The sequence below is a fragment of the Eptesicus fuscus genome, chromosome 21 (genome assembly GCF_027574615.1).
Source record: "Eptesicus fuscus isolate TK198812 chromosome 21, DD_ASM_mEF_20220401, whole genome shotgun sequence".
Taxonomy (NCBI): domain Eukaryota; kingdom Metazoa; phylum Chordata; class Mammalia; order Chiroptera; family Vespertilionidae; genus Eptesicus; species Eptesicus fuscus.
Window position 1 is genome coordinate 20,394,843 of NC_072493.1, and position 22,454 is coordinate 20,417,296.

At 44.1% G+C, this 22,454-nt stretch overlaps 2 protein-coding genes, 1 long non-coding RNA gene and 1 pseudogene across 3 annotated transcripts in view; 1 reads left to right on the forward strand and 3 right to left on the reverse strand.

Moving 5' to 3' along the window:
- ATP4A (ATPase H+/K+ transporting subunit alpha) overlaps positions 1–22,454 on the forward strand; it is a 73,379-nt gene that overhangs the window by 23,426 nt on the left and 27,499 nt on the right. The gene's annotated exons all lie outside the window — the stretch shown is intronic.
- On the reverse strand, positions 1,550–3,539 carry LOC114230871 (40S ribosomal protein S2-like; annotated as a pseudogene).
- Positions 8,344–10,141, reverse strand: LOC114230957 (uncharacterized). The gene is made up of 3 exons (XR_003616958.1): positions 10,090–10,141; positions 8,747–8,857; positions 8,344–8,546 (listed from the first exon to the last, which is right to left on the reverse strand). It is a non-coding gene; the product is annotated as an uncharacterized LOC114230957 (long non-coding RNA).
- On the reverse strand, positions 15,986–16,956 carry PMIS2 (PMIS2 transmembrane protein). Its single transcript, XM_054711291.1, has 2 exons — positions 16,615–16,956; positions 15,986–16,439 (listed from the first exon to the last, which is right to left on the reverse strand). The coding sequence occupies exons 1-2, from the start codon at positions 16,939–16,941 to the stop codon at positions 16,311–16,313; spliced, it is 456 nt and encodes a 151-aa protein (XP_054567266.1). The 5' UTR covers positions 16,942–16,956; the 3' UTR covers positions 15,986–16,310.

The window sequence follows — 22,454 nt, forward strand, 5'->3', positions numbered from 1 at the left end:
GAAAACCTATTTGAAGAAATAATGACTGAAAACTTCCCCCACCTGGTGAAAGAAATAGACTTACAAGTTCCCCCACAGAACACCAGACAAAAGGAATCCAAAGAGGACCACACCAAGACACATAATAATTAAAATGCCAAGAGCAAAAGACAGAGAGAGAATATTAAAAGCAGCAAGAGAAAAACAGTTAATTACCTACAAGGGAGCACCCATACGATTGTCAGCTGATTTCTCAACAGAAACTATGCAGGCCAGACGTGAGTGGCAAGAAATAGTCAAAGTGATGAATAGCAAGAACCTACAACCAAGAGTACTCTACCCAACCAAGATGACATTCAGAATTGAAGGTCAGCTAAAGAGCTTCACAGATAAGAAAAAGCTAAAGGAGTTCATCACCGCCAAACCAGTATTATATGAAATGCTGAAAGGCATTCTCTAAGAAGAGGAAGAAGAAGAAAAAGGTAAAGATAAAAATTATGAACAACAAATACATATCTATCAACAAGTGAATCTAAAAATCAAGTGAATTAAAAATCTGAGGAACAGAATAAACTGGTGAATATAATAGAATCAGGGGCATAGAAAGGGAATGGACTGACAACTCTCAGGGGGACAGGCGTTTGGGGGGTTCGGGAAGAGACTGGATGAGGACAGTGCGTGGGAGGTAAGGGAAGAGGGTGGGATGGGAACCAGGTGGAGGGGAGCTATGGGGGGAAAAAGAGGAACAACTGTAATAATCTGAACAATAAAGATTTATTAAATTAAAAAAAAAAAAGAAGTGCAGTCTATAGAACACTACTTTTGGGGGATGAGACCTTTTTTTAAAAAAAATTACCATTAATTGTTGAAGTGGATTCTTATTGAAACCACTTGCTTCTTGGATATACAGTTTTAAAATATGTGATCAATATCTGGCACATCTTAGACCATCCTGTCTTTTTTTTTTTTAAATATATTTTATTGATTTTTTTACAGAGAGGAAGAGAGAGGGATAGAGAGTTAGAAACATCGATGAGAGAGAAACATCCATCAGCTGCCTCCTGCACACCCCCTACTGGGGATGTGCCCGCAACCAAGGTACATGCCCTAGACTGGAATCGAACCTGGGACCTTTCAGTCCACAGGCCGACGCTCTATCCACTGAGCCAAACCAGTTTCGGCAGACCATCCTGTCTTAATTTCCTTATAACAATGACCATTTTTATAACCATGTCAACTGACATTTTTATAACTGAGCCACACCTTCTAGTGTGACCTGGAAGGTAAAGAGCTGGAAAGGTTTGACAGAAGTCACTAAGGACTACTACACATCCAAAACAACAATTCTGGCCCAGCTGGTGTGGCTCAGTGATTGAGCGCTGACCTATGAACCAGGAGGTCAGGTTTCGATTCCTGGTCAGGGCACATGCCTGGGTTGCAGGCTCGATCCCCAGTGTGGAGTGTGCAGGAGGCAGCGGAGCAATGATTCTCTCTCATCGTTGATGTTTCTATCTCTCTCTCCCTCTCCCTTCCTCTCTGAAATCAATAAAAATATTTTAAAAAAAAATGTGGTGGCCACAGCTGGAGCCTGGGTCCTCTGCACAAGAACTCTGGTGTGGGTCTTTACAAGAGGGTTGGTGAATTCCTGATACACAATCTCTTTTCTGGAGTCGGGGGTGAGACAGCTGTAGGTCTTAGAGACGGCAGCAAAGGTGGCTTTGGCGAGGTAGCCCGGGGTGGCAGTGCAGCCCCTGGCCGAGGTATAGCAGTCGTCAATACTGGCCATCAGTAGCAGCGTCTTGGGCACAGGGGCTGAGATGATGCCAGTGATTCTGGGGCAGAGATGAGGCACACCAGCACAGACCTACAGCAGCTGGTCACCTTGTAAGGGATGGTGTGGGGCTTGCCAGTCTTGTTCCTTCAGTAGCCTCACTGCACAGGGACAGTAGAGAGCTTGATCAGGATGATGACTCCACGGATACAGTGGCTACTTCCTTGGAGCACTGGAACCGGGTCCTCTGGCCAGCACGTCTGCTTTTGCACGGGCATAGTTTTCAAAACCTCATCCTTGAGAGATGCCCCCAGGAAAAAAGTCAATAATCTCAGATTCTTTGATGCACAGGAGAAGACACAGATATTCTCCAGGGATTTGACCTTCGTGTTCTTAACCAGGTGACCCAGCTTGGTGACAGGGATCCACTCCTTGTCCTCCTTGTTCATGCCTCTGCTAGCTGCACGGCCTCAGCCCAGTCCTGACCGCCCACCATGACCTTGGCCCTGGATGCTGCTGCCAAATCCTCCATGGAAGTTGCTGCAGCCTCCCATTCCAAGGCCCCTGGAATTCCAGGCCTTCCAGTAGCACTGGTGTCATCTGCATTTGGTGTTTCCTTGGAGAAGAAGCAGATTTGAAACCTTTATCTAAATAAATTAAAAAATTTAGTTTTTTACTTTGTTAACAGTATTACAGATACCTCTCACTACCTGCCTCCTACTCTTTGCTCCACTCCACCCAACGCCTGCCCTGCCCTAGGACTTCATCTCACTATTGTCTGTGTCCATGGGCTATGCATATATATTCTTTGATTAATCTCTTCCCATTCCCCACCACACCCTTCCCCTCTGAGGTCTGTCTTCTTGTTCCTTTATCCATATTTCTGGGTGTATTTTTTTTTCTGGATGTATTTTGATCATCAGTTTATTTTGTTCATTAGATTCCACATAGAAGTGAGATCATGTGATATTTGTGTTTCTCTGACCGGCTTTTTTTTTTCGCTTAGCATAATAATCTCTAGGTCCATCCATATTGTCTCAAAGGGTAAGAGAGCCTTCGTTTTTTACAGCTGCATAGTATTCCATTTTAAAATGTACCAATGGACACTTGGGCTCTTTCCAGATCTTAGCTACTGTAAATTGTGCGGCTATGAACATAGGGGTGCATATATTCTTTCTAATTGGTGTTTTGGGATTCATAGGATATATTCCTAGAAGTTGGATCACAGAGTCAAATGCCAGTTCCATTTTTAATTTTTTAAAAAAGTTAGTTATTATGTGTTATTTATTTATTTATTTATTTATTTATTTATTTATTTATTATTGATTTCAGAGAGGAAGAGAGAGGGAGAGAGAGACAGAAATATCAATGATGAGAGACAATCACCAATTAGCTGCATCCTGCATGCCCCCTACTGGGGATTGAGGCTGCAACCTGGGCATGTGCCCTAACCGAAAAAGAACCCGGGATCCTTTAGTCTGCAGGCTGACGCTCTATCCACTGAGCCAAACCGGCTTGAGCCATTTTTAATTTTTTGAAGAAACTCCACAGTGACTGCACCAGTCTGCATTTCCACCAGCTATCATTGTAAGAATGATTAATCAGGCTGTGAACCACAATTGTTTTGTTCTGATGAAAGAAGACACACGCTAACCTGGCTGGACATTGCAGGCGGTACCTGGGAGCTCACCTGGACACGCGGCCCATCCTCCCCATCCTGGAGCTGCCTATTAATCACGGAAAGATGAACAACCTTGTTGCTGAAACCAGAGCCTCCAGCCCTTTGCATATTGCCAGTCTGCATTATCTGTAAACTGTCCACTTGGCATACCCTTTTGGCTACTTCCCCATGTAGTCTTTGTCCTTCTACCCCATGTAAGCAGCTGGTTTATGGTGGGGGGCAGAGCAGATTTCCGTGGCTGGCCTGCTCTCCCGTACTGCGGCAGTACTGGAATAAATACGTACGATTCGACCCTGTCTCTGCTTAACTGGCTCAAGTAGTGACAGGCAGCCCGGACCCGTTGGCTGTCCGGTGACAGTACTTCCCTTCTACTTCTGGGATTTTATTCCCGCTGTGCCCTCCCTCAGTCACACTTACTCCTTATCTTCAATACTACCTCCTCCTCAGACGTTCCCTCCCGGGAGAGCCTGCTCTGCCCTTCCCAGGTTTGCTGGGTTACCTCCTCTGGACTCAGAGCTAAATCTCCTTTTGGATTCTGAATGTCTGAAAACCCAATTCCAAGTAGTTTTCCCCCTCCCAAATAAGAGACATCTTGGCGCTCACATTGTTTAAAAAAACAACAACACTGGTGCAGGTGAGGTGTGATTCAGCAGCTCAAACACTGGGAAGGCACTCAGAATGAGCAAAACCCTCTGTAGTCTGACTGACTGGGTTTGAATCCCGACTCCACCGTTCACAGGCAGATGAGTTTGGGCAAGTCTCTCAATCACTCTGGCTTCAGTTTTCTCATTTATGAGCTGGGGACAATAACAATACCGACTTTTCAGTATTGTTGTGGCATTTAAATGAGATAATATGCATAAGCTCTTTGAACAGTGCTTGAACACAAGTGACTGTTCAGTGACTATCATGGTGATGGTAATAGCGACGTTGAGGAACCTGTTTCCTGTTCAGCCATGTTCTATTGTTTTCTTGGCTTTTCCTAAATTCTGGCAACCCCAGGCTCTCCCACTTGGTTGAGAACTGGCTTACCCTGCAGCCTTCAAGGTGAGGGAGAAAGATGTGGTTTTAGAGGCCAACATGGAAGAGGTAGGCTGCTTCTCTTTGGTATAAACATCTGGAGACCACTTATTTAAGTTTCACTGGCTCAGGAAGGTTCACGTGCCTACTGTTGAACCAATCTCTGAGCCAGAATATGGTTCCCAAACCATATAATGACTGCTCTGCTGCACCTCCCAGACTTCTCTCTGACCTCCTTCCCCAGATCACACAAAGGGAACTCTGCCCTTCCAGCTCCTAATGCCATGAGACAATGGACTGAGAGCAAAAGGGTCAGGCTCTTTAGAGCCAAAGCTTAATTGTAACAATTCCCCATGGTTTACCATGGTGTAACCGCCAAATGAAATTGTAGTATATTTAAAATGTGTAACAGGCCCTGGCCGGTTTGGCTCAGTGGATAGAGTGTCGGCCTGCGGACTCAAGGGTCCCGGATTCGATTCCGGTCAGGGGCATGTACCTTGGTTGCGGGCACATCCCAAGTAGGGGGTGTGCAGGAGGCAGCTGATTGATGTTTCTCTCTCATCAATGTTTCTAACTCTCTCTCCCTCTCTCTTTCTCTCTGTAAAAAATCAATAAAATATATTAAAATGTGTAACAGGGTGATTTGATATATGTATACGTTGTGAAATTATTAGCATAATCAAGTTAGCACATCCATCATCTCACATAGTTGCTTCTTTTTTGTTTTGTTACATAGTTACTTTTTTTTAATAAATTTATTTTTTTAATATATATTTTATTGATTCTTTACAGAGAGGAAGAGAGGGGATAGAGAGTTAGAAACATCGATGAGAGAGAATCATCGATCAGCTGCCTCCTGCACACCCCCCACTAGGGATGTGCCCGCAACCAAGGTACATGCCCTTGACCGGAATCGAACCTGGGACCTTTCAGTCCGCAGGCCGACGCTCTATCCACTGAGCCAAACCGGTTTTGGCACATAGTTACTTTTTATTTTGGTGAGAATGCTTAAGATCTACTCTCAGCATATTTTAGTATACAGTACAGTACTGTTAATCATATTCACCATGTTATACATTAGAATCTCAAACCTTATTCATTTTCTAACTGTAAGGTTATACATTTTTACCAGCTTGTCCCCATTACCCCCACCCTCTAGCCCCTGGCAACCATCATTCTACATTCTGTTTCTGTGATTCCACGTTTAAGTGATAACACACAGTCTTTGTCCTTCTCTGAATTGTTTCACTTAGTAAAACACCCTTAAGATCCATCTATGTTGCCAAAATGGCAGGATTTCATATTTCTCATGGCTGAATCATATTCCTTTGTGTATATATTCCATATCTTTTACCCATTTATTTTTAAAATATATATTTTTATTGATTTTAGAGAGGAAGAGAGAAAGAGAAATAGAAACATCAATGATGAGAAAGAATCATTGATTGGCTGCCTCCTGCACGACCCACACTGGGGATTGTGCCCACAACCCAGGCATATGCTCTGACCAGGAATTGAACCATGACCTCCTGGGTTCATAGGTTGATGCCCAACCACTGACCCACACTGGCCGGGCTATCCATATATTAATTGTCAGGCACTTAAGTTTTAATTTCCCATATCTTGGCTATTGTGAATAATGCTGTAATGATAACAGGAGTATAGGTACCTCTTTGAGACAGTGATTTTTATTTCCTATGGATATATGCCCAGAAGTGGGGTTGCTGGATCATATGGTACTACTGTTTTTCATTTTTTGAGGAACCTCCATACTGTTTTCCATTGTGGCTGTACATCCCACCACAGTGCATAAGGGTTCACTTTTGGGCCAGTCTTTTTAAGAAGCAAGTGTGCTTTCTTCACTCTCTGCTTGGGCTCTGAGCCCTTAGGAGATGGTGTAATTACTAAGTGGAAGGAGTCTGAATCCCTGCTTTTATATGTGGATCACCAGGAATATCCACATTGGTAGGTTCTGTGAGAAATAAACTATTTTGAGAGCTACTGATTTGAAGTTTTTAAAAATATTTTTTTCATTTTTATTGATTTCAGAGAGGAAGAGAGAGGGAGAGAGAGATGGGAGCATCAATGGTGAGAGAGAATCATTGATGGCTACCTCCTGCAAGCCCCCTACTAGTGATCAAGCCTGCAACCCGGGCATATGACTAGAATCGAACCCGGGACCCTTCAGTCTGCAGGCTGTCACTCTATCCACTGAACCAAACTGACTAGGGCTGATTTCAAGTTTGTGATAGCTGCTAGTAGGACCCCAGACAATAAACCCGATAGGTTTCATTGCTCCCTCCCTGTCATCTCAAACTGTTTGTGGTTATGGTGTAGGACTCATTTGTGTTTTATTTATTTATTTATTTATTTTTTATATCTCCAACGTTTCAGGAACTGATCCTTTGGTCTATACCCTATTTGACAAGACAAGTCTCTTGACCATATACTTGGATGCAATGACAATGTCAAATTGCTGTAAGTTTTAAAGCACTTATTGGCAATTTCCGCACTTATCGTGTTGCAGACCATTAAGAGTGGTGGACAGTACTGGCACTGCTTTAGTTTATGGCCTTATTTTTTCTCTATAGCATTTTCCATGCTCTGTAATCCTCTCACTTATTTAGAGGTCTAGTTATTTATGGTTTTCTTCCCCACTAAAATGTAGGCTCCTTCAGAAAGGTGTCTTATTTTCTTTTCTCTGTTGTGGTTCTAGCTCCTAGTGCCATGCCTGGTACCTCGTAGGTGCTCAGAAGTATTTGTTGGGTGATGAATAAATCACGAATTTCATGGTTTCGGAGAGGCATGGGGGAGAAGGCAGTCCCTCCCTGTTATAGGAGCTGTGCACAATCAGAATGGGAACCACACTTTAACCAGTTCCGTGACAGCCGCTTGACTTCCTGGTTTGCTGCTTTGCAGATCAGATTAGGTCTGGTTCTTACAACCCACCTCCCTTGGTTTCCCCCATTAGCGATTAGACTGCTGGGAACTGTCACTATCTGGTGATAAGTCTCTCTTCCACCCTAGCTTATAAGTGCTGTGGGGGTGAGGTTGGAACGTAAGTAGTGACTGCTAAGTCCCCAGAGTCAGGCAGCACAGTCCAGGCCCTTGGTCAACAGGAATAAATTTGTGGCATGAACGCATGAATGTCGGCCGGAGGGAAGGCTGCCCTGGGGAAACAATTCCCTACCCTGTCTCCCAGGGCCCCCATCCCTTGGTAGGGTCTCAGGGATGGTTTTGAGCTCTGGTCCACTGGGCTGCCTGAACTACTGAGAGGGTTAACTTGAAACCCCTGCAGGCAGATAGGGCAGGGGTCCAGTGGGAAACAAAGGCAGGTGGGACATAGGCAGGGGCAGACATGGCAGTTTGAGCAGCCTGACCACAGGAACCAACCAAGCAGAAATAATAAAATGTTTCTGGGCTCAAAGCAGGAGGCATGGGAAAATAAGGGAGGGCCTGTAGCAACTAGTGGTACGAACACATAGAAACAGGGAAAGTTCAGGTCTGTTGCTGGGCAAGAACAACTGAGGGAGTCAATCAGGTGACAACACAGGTAGACATAGAGCAGGCTTGTGGCAAATACATACCCCTGGACTACAAGGCTTTAATGGGCAGCCCATTACTGGGTCCCCTCCCCTTTCGGGGAGCCTGAATCTGCTTATAATAAATTTCCCACACTTTTGCTTAAATCTTCCGGTCCGCAGAGCTCATTCTTCAGCGTCACAAGACACAGCCCCGGGAAAACACCTGGGCTCACCGTTCCGGTCATCACTACCACTTCCTTCCCTATCGAGCACCTCACATTGCAGGCTCAGATGGACAGCATTTGGCTCTCCAGATATGGAAGAGTGGGAATCTCATTTGGCACAACTGGATACTTAAGAGTCAAGGGTCAGTAACACAGTAGTATATATTTGTTGGTTTGTTCATGAATTGAAGAGGAAGTTACCGAGACAATAAGTCCGTCATGTAGAAAACCAAGATGATGAGTATGATGAGGCTTCCCATAACAATCCCCAAGACTGCAATGTAGAAGACTTGGTGGGAGGTCTCAGCCGCCAAGGCTCGTTCATGCCATCGGTTGCTGTGCTTTGTCTGATTTGAGGGGAGAGGTAGAATAGGAATAGACGGGCTTAAGAGGATTATTGTATAAGGGTAAACCATGGAACTGTGTGGACATAGGGTGGGGACCTGAACCCACAGAGAGAAACAGGGAAGAATTCGAGTCAGGGTTCTGACCTGGAGGAAGAGGGAGGGAAAGATTCAGGGAGGGAGGGCGTGACTCAGATTCCCACCTGGATAGAGAAGATCAAGGCTATCATGCCTATGGGAAAACACAACAAGCAGGCCAAAATCGACAGGCACATGTAATCTTTGGGGGGCTTCTCGGGCAAAATTTCAAATGTCTGGGGGAAGAGAGTAGGTTACGGCTTAATATGGTTTCTGGAATCTACCATCCCCTATGATCTCATCCCTTTTCACACTAATATCTCTCCTTTGCTCCTGTAAATTCTTCATTGAAAACTCTCACTGACTCTGTCTAACTCCCATCACATCCTCTCTAACCTCTTCCTATCCCCTTTAATATCTCCCTGTCCCCTAGAATTCCCAGACCCAACATTCCCCCATGCCCTAATTCCTCTCGGTTCCTTAAAACCCTTTTCATGTCTCCCATAACCTCCCTCCTTGTTTTCTATAACTGCCTGGCAGATCCCTACAGCATGTCTTTCTTGGCCCCATCCTGTCCACCCAAATCTCTCTGACTCTGATGACTCTCACGTGTCCTCCCTGAAACCTCAACGAATCCACTATCACACTTTGTCCTACAATTGCCTCATTGTCACACAAGCAACCATGTCTTCGCCTCTATAAAACAAAGAAGGCCCTCACTCAACACTTTAACCATCTCAGTTTATCTATGAAACCTTCATTATCCCTTATAAAAATTCTCACCCTAGCCCTAGCCAGTTTGGCTCAATGGATAGAGTGTTGGCCTGCCAACTGAAGGGTCCTGGGTTCAATTCCAGGCAAGGGCATGTACCTCAGTTGCAGGTTCCTCACTAGCCAGGGCCCTGGTGGGGGCTCGTGCAAGAGGCAACCAATCGATGTGTTTCTCTCACGTTGATATTTCTCTCTGTCTTTCCCTCTCTCTTCCACTCTTTCTAAAAATCAATAGAAAAATATCCTTGGGTGAGGATTAAAAAAAAAAAATCTCATCCTATAAAACTTTTAATGACAATAATAGCTCTCTATTTGTCCCATTTATAATATCCCTCACTTAGTCCCTATGAGTCTGTTTGGTCCAGCTGTGATCCATAAACTCTCACTAGACTCCTCTAGGACCTTCTTTAAACATCCTTCTCATGACACTCATAGCCTTTTCTCTGTCCCTTTATAAAGGCCTGGCCTTTCTCCCTCTAAGACCTTCTATCTCTCCACCTAGCTTTCTGACCTTTGAGCTCCTTCTGTGTCCACTTATTACAGCTTCCCTGTTCTCCTAAAGCTAAGCTCCCTCTACACTTACCTACTTTTAACACCCTCTTTGCCCGCTTATGAAGCCCTCCTTGCCCCCTTATTCCTCCTCTAACTCCTTCCCACCTGTCCCCCCATAAATTCCCTCCCACCCCCCCTCAAACACCCCCATTTGGGCATCTCGATCTAGCTGCACGCAGCCTCTCCCTCACGCCAACCCGCTGGGATTGCCATGGAGACCACGCAAGCCCCTCCTCCTATCCTGGCTTTCTATTTCTATTGGCTGATTGGAGGTTGTCTGTAATTGGGGAAGACGGTAGTACTGGCCTGGCTGCTGATTGGTCTGATGGAGTGCTGGTCCTTCCTACTTTCTTGTGTGATTGATCAATCCAGGGAGTTGTTTTTATAACAGTTTAGTTTTTGAAAGTCATGTATTTTGGATAATCCTTTTGTCAGATATTATTTTCTTGGTCTGTAGCTTTTCATTTCCTAACAGTGTTATTTGCAGAGCACAAGTTTTAATATTTATGGAATCTAAATTAATTTTTTTTCCCTTTAGGAATGTGTTTTTGGTGTCATGTCTAAGAACTCTTTGCTTAACCCAGGGTCAGGAAGATTTTCTTCTATGTTTTTTTCCCCTAATTTTTGATAGTTTATATCAGTGATGGCGAACCTATGACACGCGTGTCAGCACTGACACGCGTAGCCATTTCTGATGACACGCGGCCACTGAGGCGGCCGCATGCCGAGGATGAAACATTTGCTGCTCCTGAGGATGAAACATTTGCGAAATAATGTTTTTTCCTCAAAGTGACACACTACCCAAGTTATGCTCAGTTTTTTGGCGAAGTTTGACACACCAAGCTCAAAAGGTTGCCCATCACTGGTTTATATATTTAGATCTATGATTCACATTGAGTTAATATTTGTATAAGATGTGAGGTTTTAGTGGATATTAATTTTTTTCATATGGCTTTTCACTGAATTTAAACCATAACAGAAAAAATATTTTCTCCAATAAATTGCCTTTGGACTTCTTTTTAAAATAAATTTGCCATATATTTGTGTGCGTTTCTTTCTGCAGTTCTTATTCTTCTGTTCTGTTGATATAGGTGCATATCTGTTTGACAATAACACACTGTCTTATTAGTGTAGCTTTACAGTGATTCTTAAAATTGGGTAGTGTGAGTACTCTAATTTTATTTTTAAACAGTGTTTTGATTATGCTTATCTAAATCAACAAATCTTGTTGCTCTTTTTTATTGTTGTTGTTAATCCTCACCCAAGGATATTTTTCCATTGGTTTTTTAGAGAGAATGGAAGGGAGGGGAAGAGACATAGAGAGAGAAACATTGATGTGAGAGAGATACCTCGATTGGTTGCTCTCCTCACTCCCTGGCTGGTAACCAAGGTACATGCCCTTGACTGGAATCGAACCCAGGACCCTTCAGTCCATGGGCCAACACTATTCACTGAACCAAAGCAGCTAGGGCCTTGGTAGTCTTTTAATAGGAGTTGTGTCAGAATTACATATCAATTTAGGAGAGATGTTCCAATTCATGACGGTTGGAAGGTTCTCCATTTCTTTAGGGCTTCTTTTATTTCTATAATCAGCAGCTGTAGTTTAAACATAATAGCTCATACACAAGATATTTTAAATTTATACCCGCCTACTTGATTTTTTTGGGAGCTATTGAAATGGTATTTCAAAACATTTTTGGTTCCTGATCGTTCATTGCTAGTATATAAAAATGTAGTAGTTTTGTGTGTGTGTGTGTGTGTGTGTGTGTGTGTGTGTGTGTGTGTGTTGATATTCAACCTGAGATTTTGCTAAAGTCATTTTATTAATTCTAGGAGGTTTTTTTTGGGGTAGATTTCTTGTGATTTTCTACATAGACAATCATGTCATATGCAATTAAGGTTAATTTTATTTCTTCCTTTATAATTTGTATGTTCTTTCTTTTTCTGACTTCTTTTGCTGATTAGGACTTCCAGTATGATGTGGAATTGGAGTGATGAGAGTGGACATCCTTGTCTTGTTACAAATTTTAGGGAGAACCCTTCCCCTTTTTCGTGGTAGAAAACCCAGTTGATTATAGTGAATTCTATTTATATACTTCTGATTTTTATTTTCTAATATTTCATTAACAAATTTTCTGTCTATATTCATGAGAGATGTTGGTCTGTAGTGTTCTGTACAGAATCTCTATCTAGTTTTAGTATTAAGGTAATGATGGCCTGCGATGAGTTGGGAAATATTCCCTCCTCTTTTATTTTCTGGAAAAGATTATGTGGGGATGATGGTATTTGTTTGGTATAATTTACCAATAAAATCATCTGGGTCTGGAAAGCTTTTAGTTACAGAATCAATTTCTTTAATAGATATAAAATTATTATTCAGATAATCTCTTCATTGTTCATCAGTTTTTGGACTTAAAAAAAGGTTCAATTTTTATCTAAGTTGTAAAATTTATGTGTGAAAAGTTGTTTGTCATGGTCCTTTGTTCTTCCTTTAATGTCTCAAGGTTCTGTAGTGATAGTCTCTCAATTTTAAATATTGATCATATGTGTCTTCCCTCTTGTTTTGTTCAGTCTTATGAGAGGTTTATTAATTTAATTGGTCTTTTAAAAAAACAACTTTTAGTTTCATTAATTTTCTTTATTGTTTTTCCCCTTTCAATTTTATTGCTTTCCAATTTTATCTCTTATTTATTCTCTTTGTTTTGCTCTTATGTTACTAGTTTCGTAAGTTACAAGCTTAGGTTGCTAATTGGAGACATTTCTTTTTCTAAATAAAATTTATTGGGGTGACATTTGTTAAGAACTATATGAGTTTCAAGTATACAATTATATAATACATTATTTGTATATTGCATTTTGTGCTCACCAGTCAAAAATCTACTCTCCTTCCATCACAATATATTTGACCCCCTTTGCTCCCTTCACCCTCCACCACCTGTCTTTCATTCTGATAATCACCATACTGTTATCTATGTCTTTGAGTTTGTTTTGCTTATTTGTGGTTTCTTTCTGTTTTATTTCACACCTATGAGTGAAATGATATGGTTCTTGTTCTTTTCCATCTGACTTATTTTACTTAGCATGATACTCTCAAGATCCACACTTGTTGCTGCAAATGGCAGTATTTCCCCCTTTCTTATGACTGAGTGATATTCCATGGTCATTGAAGGACAGACACAGACACTTCAGCTGTTTCCTTGTCTTGGCTACCATGAGCAATGCTGCAATGAACATAGGGGTACATGTATCTTTATAAATACACATTTTTTTTTAATTTTTTGGATAGATACCAAGAAGAGGGATGGCTGGATCATAAGGTGGCTTTATTCTTAATTTTTTTGAGGAAATTCCATACTGTTTTCTGTAGTGGCTGTACCAGTTTACATTCCTACCAGCAGTGTGTGAGGGTTCCTTTTTATCCACATCCTCTCCAACACTTGTTACTTCTTGTCTTGTTGATAATAGCCATTCTAACAGGTGTAAGTTGGTATCTCATTGTGGTTTTGATTTGCATTTTTCTAATAGCTAGGGCTGTGGTTGGCAAACTGCAGCTCTCGAGCCACATGTGGTTCTTTGGCCCCTTGAGTGTGGCTCTTCCACAACATACCACGGCCTGGGCGAGTCTATTTTGAAGAAGTGGCGTTAGAAGAAGTTTAAGTTTAAAAAATTTGGCTCTCAAAAGAAATTTCAATCGTTGTACGTTTGATATTTGGCTCTGTTGACTAATGAGTTTGCTGACCACTGAGCTAGGGAAGTTGAACTTCTTTTCATATATCTGTTGGCCATTTTTATGTCTTTTTGTGAGAAGTGTCTGTTTGGGTCCTCTGTCCATTTCTTAATTAGAATGTTTGTTTTGTTGTTGAGTTGTATGAGTTCTTTACATGTTTAGAATATTAGCCCCTTACTGAATGTGTTGTTTACAAATATCTTCTCCCATTTGGTTAACTGCCTTTTTGTTTTGTTGATGGTTTCTTTTGCTGTGCAGGATCTTTTTATTTATTTTTAAAATATTTTATTGATTACAGAGAGAAAGGGAGAGGGAGAAAGAGATAGAACATCAATGATGAGAGAGAATCATTGAATGGCTGCCTCCTGCACACCCCACACTGGGGATTGAGTTAGCGGTTCTCAACCTGTGGGTCGAGACCCACAGGTTGAGAACCGCTGCTGTAGAGCCTAAGACCATCAGAAAACACAGATATTTACATTATGATTCATAACAGTAGCAAAATTACAGTTATGAAGTAGCAACGAAAATAATTTTATGGTTGGGGGTCACCACAACATGCGGAGCTGTATTAAAGGGTTGCGGCATTAGAAAGGTTGAGAACTACTGATATAGATAGTCCCATTTATTTATTTATTTATTTATTTATTTATTTATTTATTTAATATATTTTTATTGATTTCAGAGAGGAAGGGAGAGGGAGAGAAATATGGAAACATCAATGATGAGAGAGAATCATTGATTGGCTGCCTCCTGCATGCCTCTTACTGGGGATCAAGCTCGCAACCCAGGCATGTGCCCTTGACTGGAATCGAACCCAGGACCCTTCAGTCTGCAGGCTGACACTCTATCCACTGACCCAAACAAGCTAGGGCTAGTCCCATTTATTTATTTTTACTTTTATTTCCCTTGACTTTGGGGTCAAATTTGTAAAATTTTCTCTAAGACCAAGGTCCACAAGTTTAGTGCCTATGTTTTCTTCTATGTATTTTGTTTCAGATCTCATATTTAAGTTTTTAATCCATTTTGAATTAATTTTTGAGTATTATGTCAAAAGTTTCATTCTTTTGCATGTGACTATCCAATTTCCCAACACCATTATTGAAGGGGCTTTCATTTCTCCATTGTATGTTCTTAGCTTCATTGTTGAAAATTAGTTGCTCATATATGTGGGTTTATTTCTGGGGACTCAATTAAAATTTTTTTAAAATTGCTTTTAGAGATAAAGGGAGAGGGAGAGAGATAGAAACATCAATGATCAGAGAGAATAATTGATCTGCTGCCTCCTGCACACCCCACATTGGGGATCCACCCAATAGCCTGGGCATGTACCCTGACTGGGAATCGAACTATGAACTCCTGGTTCGTAGGTCGATGCTCAACCACTGAGCCATGCCTGCTGGGCTGGGGACTCAGTTTTGTCCCATTGGTCTGTGTGGCTTGTTATCTGCCAATATTATACTGCTTTGATTATTGTACTTTTGTTTTTGTTTAATATATTTTTAATGATTTCAGAGAGGAAGGGAGAGGGAGAATAATAGAAACATCAATGATGAGAGAGAATCAGTGATTAGCTCCTGCACACCCCACACTGGGGACTGAGCCCACAAGCTGGGCATGTGCCCTGACCAGGAATTGAACCGTAACCTCCTGGTTCATAGGTCGACACTCAACCCCTGAGCCCTGCCCGCTGGGCTGATTATTGTACTTTTGTAGTATAATTTGAAGTTGGGAGTGTGATACTTCCAGCTTTGTTCCTTTTTCTCAGGGTTGCTTTGGCTATTTGTTTTTCTGTGTGTGTAGTTCCATACAAATTTGATGATTTTTTTGTTCTATTTTTTGTGTGAAAAATTCCACTGGGATTTTGATAGCGATTGCATTAAGTTTGTGTATTGCTTTAGGTCAGTGGTCGGCAAACTCATTAGTCAACAGAGCCAAATATCAACAGTACAACGATTGAAATTTCTTTTGAGAGCCAATTTTTTTAAACTTAAACTTCTTCTAACGCCACTTCTTCAAAATAGACTCGCCCAGGCCGTGGTATTTTGTGGAAGAGCCACACTCAAGGGGCCAAAGAGCCGCATGTGGCTCGCGAGCCGCAGTTTGCCGACCACGGCTTTAGGTCTCTGAGTCTGCAAGACCGCCATGCAGACCTCCCCTGCGCTTGTCAGGTCAGCATGTGGCCCCTTTCGTCCACACTTCTATATCCCCGAGCTTCACCATTACACATTCTGATTATCACATGGTCTGGTAAACAGGTAGCTCCAGAGAAACACAGACACTGACTCAGAAACACATACACACGAAAAGCTGGGACATTCCCTTCAATTTTATTGGTTTAAATAATTCTTTTTTTTTTCTTCTGAAAGAGCAGCCCAGTATCAAGGAGCTAAGAGCATAAAGGGCATGAAAATGAGGACCCCCAACATGAATGACGTCAGCTCTGGAGGCCACGGGGACGTAGTAGTATGGTTTTCCTGAGCTAGTGGACTGCTTGGATGTTGAGTTCCTTGGCTGGTGGCTTTCCAGGTTAGGGATGTCTCAGTTGTTGGTTTCTTGCATGGTGGCTGATTTGGCTTGTTAGTGTCTTGGTGGCAGGTCCTGTTGGGGGTGGACCCGGGGGACACTGGGCCTGGTCTTCACACAAACAGAGCGTAGTAATAAAGGAGGCTTAAACCGATGAGTATGGCAAATACATCCAGCCAACCAGTTCGGCCTGAGTTGATGTAAGCTTCTTCCCAATTGCTTTCCTGGTTAGCCTTCGTGGTCTGTAGGGATGGGAGCTTTAGATGTGGGTTTCTGAATTCAGCTTTGTGACACCATTGGGAAATGGCTGGAGACCTGCTGCCATTGAGGGAAAACCCCAACCCAGGTCCCAGGAAGGAAGCATATGCAAGGGGCAGTTAGAGGACAGGATGGGTCATAGCTTAGGCATTATTTTACCTTGTAACTGAAGTACATAGCTAGAAATCCCAGGGGAAAGAAACAAATTATGGCCAGGATGGTCAGACATAGGTAACTCGGGGCATAAAAAGCTACTTCTTCAGCTGTTTGTGTAGGCTCTGGAAGCTTTTGTTCCTCCCCAGGTGGGACATTTGCGGCGCCTGGCGCGCCTGCAGCGGCTGGGGCACCTGGGGCGGCTGGGGCGCCTGCGGCGGCTGGGGCACCTGGGGCGGCTGGGGCGCCTGCGGGGGCGGGGGCGCCTGCGGCGGCTGGGGCATCTGGGGCGGCTGGGGCATCTGGGGCCTCTCCTGGTTTCCGAGGGGGCATGATCTTTCTACCCAGACAAAGACAGACCCCAAATGTCTTGAAATCAGAGAGCCACACCCCCTAGGCCTCCCCCGTGCTCGAGCCAGAATCCCCAGACCCAAACCGTCACAATCCAGTTCTTCACAATGGGAGAAACCAGCACCTAAAATCCTGATTGGCTGTCCCTATATGGGGGTGTGGTCTTGGGGTTCTAAGCTCCTCCCAGACTCAGAGGATAAAGCCAGGCTCCACCTTCTAATCTAGCCGAACATCGACTCCACCCTTAGGAACTGGTTGGAAGTCCTAGGTTGGGTCCTGCCTCCTTCTTCGCCTTCAGACCCCTATCTGTAGATAGGGCTGGAAGCTAGCTCCCAGAGCAGCAGGAGAGAGGCAGTAAACAAGCCCAGTAAGAAAACTGGATTTACAAACAGAGAGAAGGATAATGAATTTTGCCAGTAGATTATGAAATACTACATTAAAAGTATTCTTTAGTCTGTACTGCCAGAAAGAACAGAGAAAGGTAAAAAAGGGGAAGGTCTTCCTTAAAGTAGAATGTCATCTAATGAAATGTGGATGGAATGGTGCATATGGGCGCCGCATGTGGTAGGCAGAATTCTAAGATAGCCCTAAGATTTCTGCTCCCTGGTATACACACCTTATCCCAGTTACTCTAATTTAACTACTAAGTTATGTGCTGCTGTGAAGGGATTTTGCAGATATAGGTGTTAGGGGCAGAAATAGAATATTGGAAAGTGCTTATTAGCTATAAGAAATAAAATAAGAAATATTAATCATGCTCTGATAACTGTGATTGTTTTGTACTGATTAAGGAAAGCCTCCCATTCTAACCTTTCTGGGAGTTGTACGTCCCCAGGACCTGGGAGTCCACCTTGGACCTGGGAGTCCACCTTGGAATGTGCTCCAGCCTCATATCATGGAAAGATTAACAACCTTGTTGCCCAAACAATGGCGCTCCCCCCACCCCAGAGCCCACCTTGCCTACTTCCCCAGGCCTGTGATTCCTGCTTCCCCATGTAATCTTTGTTCTACCCAGTATAAGCAACTGGCTTATGTGGGCTGCAGAGCAGATTTTTGTGGATGATCTGCTCTCCGATACTGCGGGAGTATTGGAATAAATGCTCATGTAGGATTCGACCCTGTCTCTGCTTAATTGGCTCAAGTAGTGACAGGCAGCCTGGACCCATTGTTTGTCCGGTTTCATAGGTAAGGTTTGTGAGAATTATGAGAATAAACAACTAATCTGTCAAAAAAAAAAAGGGAGTTTTAAGCAGCTGCCATGTTTACTCACATGACTTGGCAGCCGCCATTTTGAAACAGCAAAGGTCAACCCCTCCCTGTCCTTGAATTAGCCAATCATGCAAGAATGTGAGCCTAAGCTTTGACCAATCAAGAGTGAGGGACAGATGGTGTTCGTCAGGGATAAAACCTGAGCAGACTGTTGGGTGTGTGTGCTGCCAGACCTTGTGTTGGCTGCACACCCTCCTGCAGGAGTAAAGATGTTTACCTCGCTGTCTGGCTCCTGAGTGTCCTTTATGTTCTACCAGGAACCCTGGATTGGGAGCTCGCCTTATCCTACCTAATAATAGACAAATATGCAAATTGACCATACCTCCGACACACCCACAAGCCACGCCCACCATCTAATCAGAGCAAGCATGCAAACTAACCCAAACCAAGATGGCTACAGCCACAGAGAGCAAGGTTTCCTAGGTAACAGAGGAAGCCAAGCTTTCAGACTGCCCTTGCCAGGCCTAAGCCTCCACTCAAGCTACAAAGTTTCAATTATAGAAGGTAAACAAATTCAAACAAATGGCGGCAGAACGGAGCTTGAGAGAGCAGGCCAGGGTTGCTGCCGGCAACAGGGGAAGCAAAGCTTTCCACACACCCTGGCCGGGCCCACCTGCTTAAGGCAACAAAGTTTCAATTATAACCCCAACACAAATGGCTGCCGGCCGTGGAGGGAGCCCCAGGCTTGGCTCCACTCCAGGCTTCAAAGTTTCAATTGTAGAAGGAAAATAAATTCCAGATACCAGGGCCTCCGCTTGGGTCGCCAGGGGGCATGGCCGGCCTGCAAACCACCACAGGCCCCTCGCTCAGGCGGCCCCACACCCCGAGGGAACCCCCACCTGATCCGGGATGCCCTTCAGGGCAAACCAGTTGGCCCCCACCCCTGTACCAGGCCTCTATCCTATCTAATAAAAGAGTAATATGCAGATTGACCATCACTCCAACACACAATATAGCTGCCCCCATGTGGTCAAAGATCCTGCCCCCATGTGGACACAAGATGGCCACCACAAGATGACCAGCAGGAGAGGGCAGTTGGGAGGCACCCAGCCGGCAAGGGAGGGCAGTTGAGAGGGACCAAGCCTGCAAGGGAGGGCAGTTGGAGGTGATCAACCCTGCAGGAGAGGGCAGTTAGGGGTGACCAGGCCGGCAGAGGAGGGAAGTTGGGGGCAAATAGGCTGGCAGCAGAGTGGTTAGGGGGTGATCAGGCTGACAGGCAGAAGCGGTTAAGGGCAATCAGGAAGGCAGGCAGGCAAGCAGTTGGGAGCCAGCAGTCCTGGATTGTGAGAGGGATGTCCGACTGCCCGTTTAGGGATCTGACTGCCCACCGGGATCGTGCCTGAACGGGCAGTCGGACATCCCTCAAGGGGTCCCATATTGGAGAGGGTACAGGCTGGGCTGAGGGACAACCCCCCTCCGTGCACGAATTTCGTGCACCGGGCCTCCAGTTTCTAATAGGTTCTCAATCAGTTAATTTTAAGAATGGGAGAATATCCCTTTAAGCTATTGGGTCTAACCTAATCAGGGGTGTTCTTAAAAGGGACTTGGTCTCATTGGCAAAAAAGATTTAAAGCATGAGACAGACTGCAGGCAAAGGAGATTTTCCATCACTGCCTTGAAGATGAATGGGACCGTGTGGCAAGGAATGCAGGCAGCCTCTAGGTGAGAGTGGCTCCCAGCTGACAGCAGGGCAATGGGGATGCTAATTCTACAACAATAAAGACCTGAATCTTGCCATAACCGGATTTGTTTGGAAGGTTATCCTAACTCCAAATGAGAATGCATGCTGGCCAACCCTTTGATTTTAGCTTTGTGAGATCTTGAACAGATAACCCAGCCATTCTGACCTACAGAACTGTGAGTGAATAACTAAGTTTGTTGACATTTGTTATGCATCGTTAGAAAGCTAACAAACATTTCAAACACCGTAGTAATTAGTGACTCAGGTAAAAATCATCAATGGATGCTGATACCTCTGGGTTTTAGTCGACAGGTTCCTAAACTGGAGATTTTATAAGAATGGAGGGTGTGAGGACCAAATTTGAAGGAAGTTTTAGGTGGGTAGGAGGTGACATAAAAAAGTTCACAAATATAGACTACGACATGGTTTGTCAAAGATACAACTATATTTAAGCACAAAGACCTTTTACACCCAGCTCCCCAACCCCTCCCCTTTGACAGCTATCAGTCTGTTCTCTGTATCTATGAGTCTGTATTATTTTGTTTGTTAGTTTATTTTGTTCATTACATGCCACATATGAGTGAAATCATATGGTATTTGTCTTTCTCTGACTGGCTTATTTCACTTAGCATTATAATCTCCAGGTCCATCCATGCTGTCACAAAGGGTAAGATATCCTTCTTCTTTTTTTTTTCTTTTTGGCTTAGTATTTTATTGTATAAATGTTCCACAGCCTTTTAACCCACTCATTTACTGATGGGCACTTGGACTGCTTTCAAATCTCGGCTATTGTAAATAATCCTGCAATGAACATAGGGATGCATACACTGAGTGGCCAGATTATTATGATCTCGGAATGCATAATAATCTGGCCACTCAGTGTGTGTGTATGTGTGTGTGTGTGTGTGTGTGTGTGTGTGTGTGTGTATATATATATATATATATATATATATATATATATATAGCCTGGTGCATGAATTTGTGCATGGGTGTGGTTCGGCCAGCCTGGCCAGGGGGAGGGGACATGGGCAGTTGGCCAGCCAGCTTGCTGGTCGAACTCCTGGTCGAGGGGACAATTTGCATATTAGCCTTTTATTATATAGGATATACACTGAGTGGCCAGATTATTATGTGTTCAGAGATCATAATAATCTGGCCACTCAGTGTATATTCTTTCAAATTAGTGTTTCGGGTTTCTTCAGGTAAATTCCCAGAAGCTGAACCGTTGGGCCATTTGCAATTCATTTTGAATTTTTTGAGGTAACTGCACACTACTTTTCACAGTGGCTGCACCAATGTGCATCCCCATCAACAGTGCATGAGGGCTTCCTTTACTCCATATTCTCATGAACACTTGTTTGTTGATTTATTGATAATAGCCATTTTGACACACATGAAGTGATACCTCATTGTGATCTTGACCACATCAATGTCATAGAGCTTCTTCACAGCCAGTTTGATCTGGGGCATGTTGGCCTTGACATCCACAAAGAACACCAGTGTATTGCTGTCTCCTATCTTCTCCACGGCTGACTCAGCAGTCAGGGGGGATTTGATGATGGCATAGTGGTCAAGCTTGTTTCTCCTGGGTGTGCTCTTCCGAGGATATTTAGGCTGCCCTCGGAGCCTTCGTGTCTTTGGGTGTTGGAAGGTAGGTGATGTGCGGATCTTCTTTTTTGTGTGGCTGTGGATGCTTTTTCAACACCGCTTTCTTTGCCTTCGAAGTCTTTGCTTTGGCTTCAGCTTTGGGAGGGGCAGGGGCTTCCTTCTTAGCTTTCGGCGCCATCTTCGTAAAAAAGCCACCCTATGTCTTTAGATGTAAATCCATTTACATTTAAGGTTATTATTGACTAGTGGCCTGGTGCATGAAATTCATGCACATTAAGTAGAATTAATTAGAGGAAATATTTTAATATTACTATTTGCCCTTTCTCTATAATAGAAATGTCTGGATGGGCCCACCCCCATTGGGTGACACTAAGACCCAGCCGGCCCCATCCTCATCAAGCCCTGCCAGGCAGGGGACGCAGCCTCATGTCCTGGCACCGGGGTGGGGGGCGCGGCCTCAGGGGTTGTGACCTCAGGTCCCCCAGACCTGGCCTGGTGCCACACAGTCTCAGGTCCCTGTTGATCAGTCAATATGGCGTCATGGCATGACAACCATTTGCATATTAGCCTTTTATTATTATGACTAGAGGCCCAGTGCATGAAGATTCATGCACTGGAGGGGGTGTTTCTCAGCCCAGCCTGCACCCTCTCACAGTCCAGGAGCTCTCAGCGGTGGGAGGAAACCCGGCGATCAGGGGAAGGAGATGTCCCATCACACCTCTGCTGTTGCCACTGCTGGCAGCACAGGCTTTGGCTGGCCCTGGTTACCTGAGCCTCGGGCAGGCCCTGGGTGGCTGGGCAGCTGCCATCCGAGGCTTGCCTGTGCCTCAGGCCGGCCCTGGGTGGCTGGGGGGACTGAGGGAACTGGGCGCCGCCATCTTGTGGCTGTGGGCGCCACCATCTTTGAGGTCGTGACAGTCAATTAGCATATTCCCTC

Coding starts and splice junctions, on each gene's coding strand:
- PMIS2 (XM_054711291.1), bottom strand. CDS start 16,941: ATGCCCCCTCGGAAACCAGGAGAGGCCCCAGATGCCCCAGCCGCCCCA. Junction 16,440..16,614: donor CTATGTACTTCAGTTACAAG/GTAAAATAATGC, acceptor CCATCCCTACAG/ACCACGAAGGCTAACCAGGA.